The sequence below is a fragment of the Sinocyclocheilus anshuiensis genome, unplaced genomic scaffold (genome assembly GCF_001515605.1).
Source record: "Sinocyclocheilus anshuiensis isolate Anshui unplaced genomic scaffold, SAMN03320099.WGS_v1.1 scaffold396, whole genome shotgun sequence".
Taxonomy (NCBI): Eukaryota; Metazoa; Chordata; class Actinopteri; order Cypriniformes; family Cyprinidae; genus Sinocyclocheilus; species Sinocyclocheilus anshuiensis.
Genome location: NW_015558623.1, coordinates 451,782 through 454,269, shown reverse-complemented (window position 1 = coordinate 454,269; position 2,488 = coordinate 451,782). Strand labels below are relative to the sequence as shown.

The 2,488-nt window shown below is 34.4% G+C and overlaps 1 protein-coding gene across 1 annotated transcript; it reads left to right on the top strand.

Annotated features, from left to right (window-relative positions):
- Positions 1-38: 38 nt before the first annotated feature.
- On the top strand, positions 39-2,482 carry LOC107680729 (centromere protein S-like). The gene is made up of 6 exons (XM_016476766.1): positions 39-136; positions 259-1,118; positions 1,239-1,362; positions 1,439-1,472; positions 1,567-1,633; positions 2,096-2,482. Exons 2-6 carry the CDS (start codon positions 1,092-1,094, stop codon positions 2,219-2,221), a joined length of 378 nt encoding a protein of 125 aa, XP_016332252.1. The 5' UTR covers positions 39-136; positions 259-1,091; the 3' UTR covers positions 2,222-2,482.
- The last annotated feature ends 6 nt before the right edge of the window (positions 2,483-2,488 follow it).

Below are 2,488 nucleotides of genomic sequence, written 5' to 3'. Positions count from 1 at the left end.
TATTTTATTTTATTTTATTTTATTTTTTTCCCACAGACAACAGTCAACTGGGACAATCAAACTTGTGTGTGTGCAGAAAGGAGAAAAGAAGAACAGAGGATGGACACACTGGATGGAGGGAGACACTCTTTACCTTGTGAGTCAAGCGTAGGCCTTAAAATCTAAGAACACAACAATATACATGTAATGTAATTTTCAGATAAAATGTATAAAAATGCCAAATAAAAAAAATAAACTTAAACGTTTTTTCTCTTAAAGGAACTTAGATGTGAAGACCAGATCTGCAAGCAAACCTACGAAAGAACTGCTTGCACCATTGTGTTGAACTGAAATTCTTGCAAGTTTATTGAAGAATAATAACATACAGACGGTTTCAGCATTAATCAATTCTCAAACAAGTGAACATAGCATTACAAAAAGGGGGGAAAGCATAGAGGAACGCAAGAGTGTCTCCAAAAATATGTCTTGTGAGGAGTCTGTCACTTTTCTTATTTGTAGCACGTTAAAGCGATTTGACAAGCAACTTTGTTTCAATTAAAAAAAAGTTATGTTTCAATAAATTCCACAGAAAATGACATATTTGATGCATTTATTATAAGTGCTATAGGCCTACTGCAGTTAATTATTGATTTCAGTTCAAAGGGCTGAGTTTATTTTGTCTTGTAATGCATGAGACTTGATTTAAAGATCTAAACAAATATTGAAGTAAGGGAGACTGAGACTGGTTGGCACAGTTTTCCTACATTTAGTTAATCCATGACTAAAATGTTGTGCAGTTGTGTCAACTAACCCCAACACAGCAGTGGTTTCCACAGTATTGAATGCTTTATTCTTAGTGAAGGAACAAACAGAAATAATCACTTGTAACTTCCCCGTGTGACATCATCATATATTGAGGAACGATCCATAAAAGAAACATATTTCTTTCTATATTCTTTATCTTGACTGACATTCGCTCCGCATCAGTAGGAGGCGCTGCTACGGCGATAATAAACGCTGACGCCGCCACTACAACGTGAAGAACACAATTCGCGCTATTTTTTGTAACGCCTAAAATTAGAGTTGAGCTTTACCTTATTTATCTACTGAAAATGGATGAGGACGAAACACAAAAACAGGTTACAACACTAAAACTCAATGACCAGCTGATGCGTAATGTCTATGATATACTTCGCTACTTTTTGTCATTGTAAAAAACTTTTTCTCTCTCACACTGCCAGTATTTCTGTGTTTTATAGAGGCTTAAAGCAGCTGTGCATTACACTGTCGGCCGTCTCTGTCAACACATCGCCGCAGACTGCGAGAAACAGATCACTAAACAGACAATAGCAGCTATTGCAGAGACTGCGTCCAGACAGTGCGGTAAGGCTTGATTCTGTGACATTGACGAGATTAAACGATATTTATTCACGCTCATCCTGTGTCTTCTTCCCTCTAGATATATTTGCCAAGGACTTGGAAGCGTTTGCGAGGTAAACTTCACCCTCAAAAGTAGTTTCTCCTCAGTAATTAACCACGTAAGGAAGATGCTTTATTTGTACTGACGCTTCTCTTCAATGTTTGCAGGCATGCTAAAAGACACACAGTTACAGTAGATGATGTAAAGCTGACAGCGAGGAGAACCACTGCACTGGTAGAAAGATTTCAGAGATCAAACATATTAAAACATGTTTTTTGCAATCCATGTGCAAGGCCCCACCCCAAAAAATACATTTTAAAAAATTTATTTTGGGGGGTTTTACCTTAAGGTAATTGTGTTCAGAAGTCTTGGCATAGTAAAAAACAAAAAGCATTTTTCATACAAATTTTATGAATTCTGAAATTATAAAAAAAAAAAACCTCCATAAACCATGAACTGTCAATATTTAAGTTAATATAAAAAACGTAAGTACATAAGTGGTGAAATATTGTAACTTAATGAAAATATTAACTTTTTAAATTTAACAGGATTTTTAAGTTCTCATGTAATTACATCATATTTAATACAATATCATATTTGTAAGTTACAAGGAAATGTTGCCATTTAAGCGCATTTAGATTTTACAGTTCTATCAAATGAGTGAAAAAACATTGTACCTTTGCTATACCTTCCCAGTACAACTACATTCAGCAGAAAAGCGAAGAACTGGCTTTGAACAACCAAGAACTGAAGAGGAAGAGGAATGCTGCCAAGAGCAAGAGTAAAGACATGGAAGCTGAGGAGAATGAGCTTGAAGACTGAACAAAATAAATGAACAGATCCACATTATTCACATTTGAGTTGTACAAAGAAGTTGTTTTTTGTTGCATGTAGTAATAAAACAGCTGTGCAAATATTTATACATACATCACATTCAATTCTAAAACACCAAACTTTTTTTTTTTTACTCAATCATGAGTTCATGTTTTATTGTAATAAAGAATCCTGTAAACATCTCTGTTGGGAGTATGAAGCTTTATGAAACAATACAGATTGTATAAAATATTTTAAATCACAAATTTTAAAAAT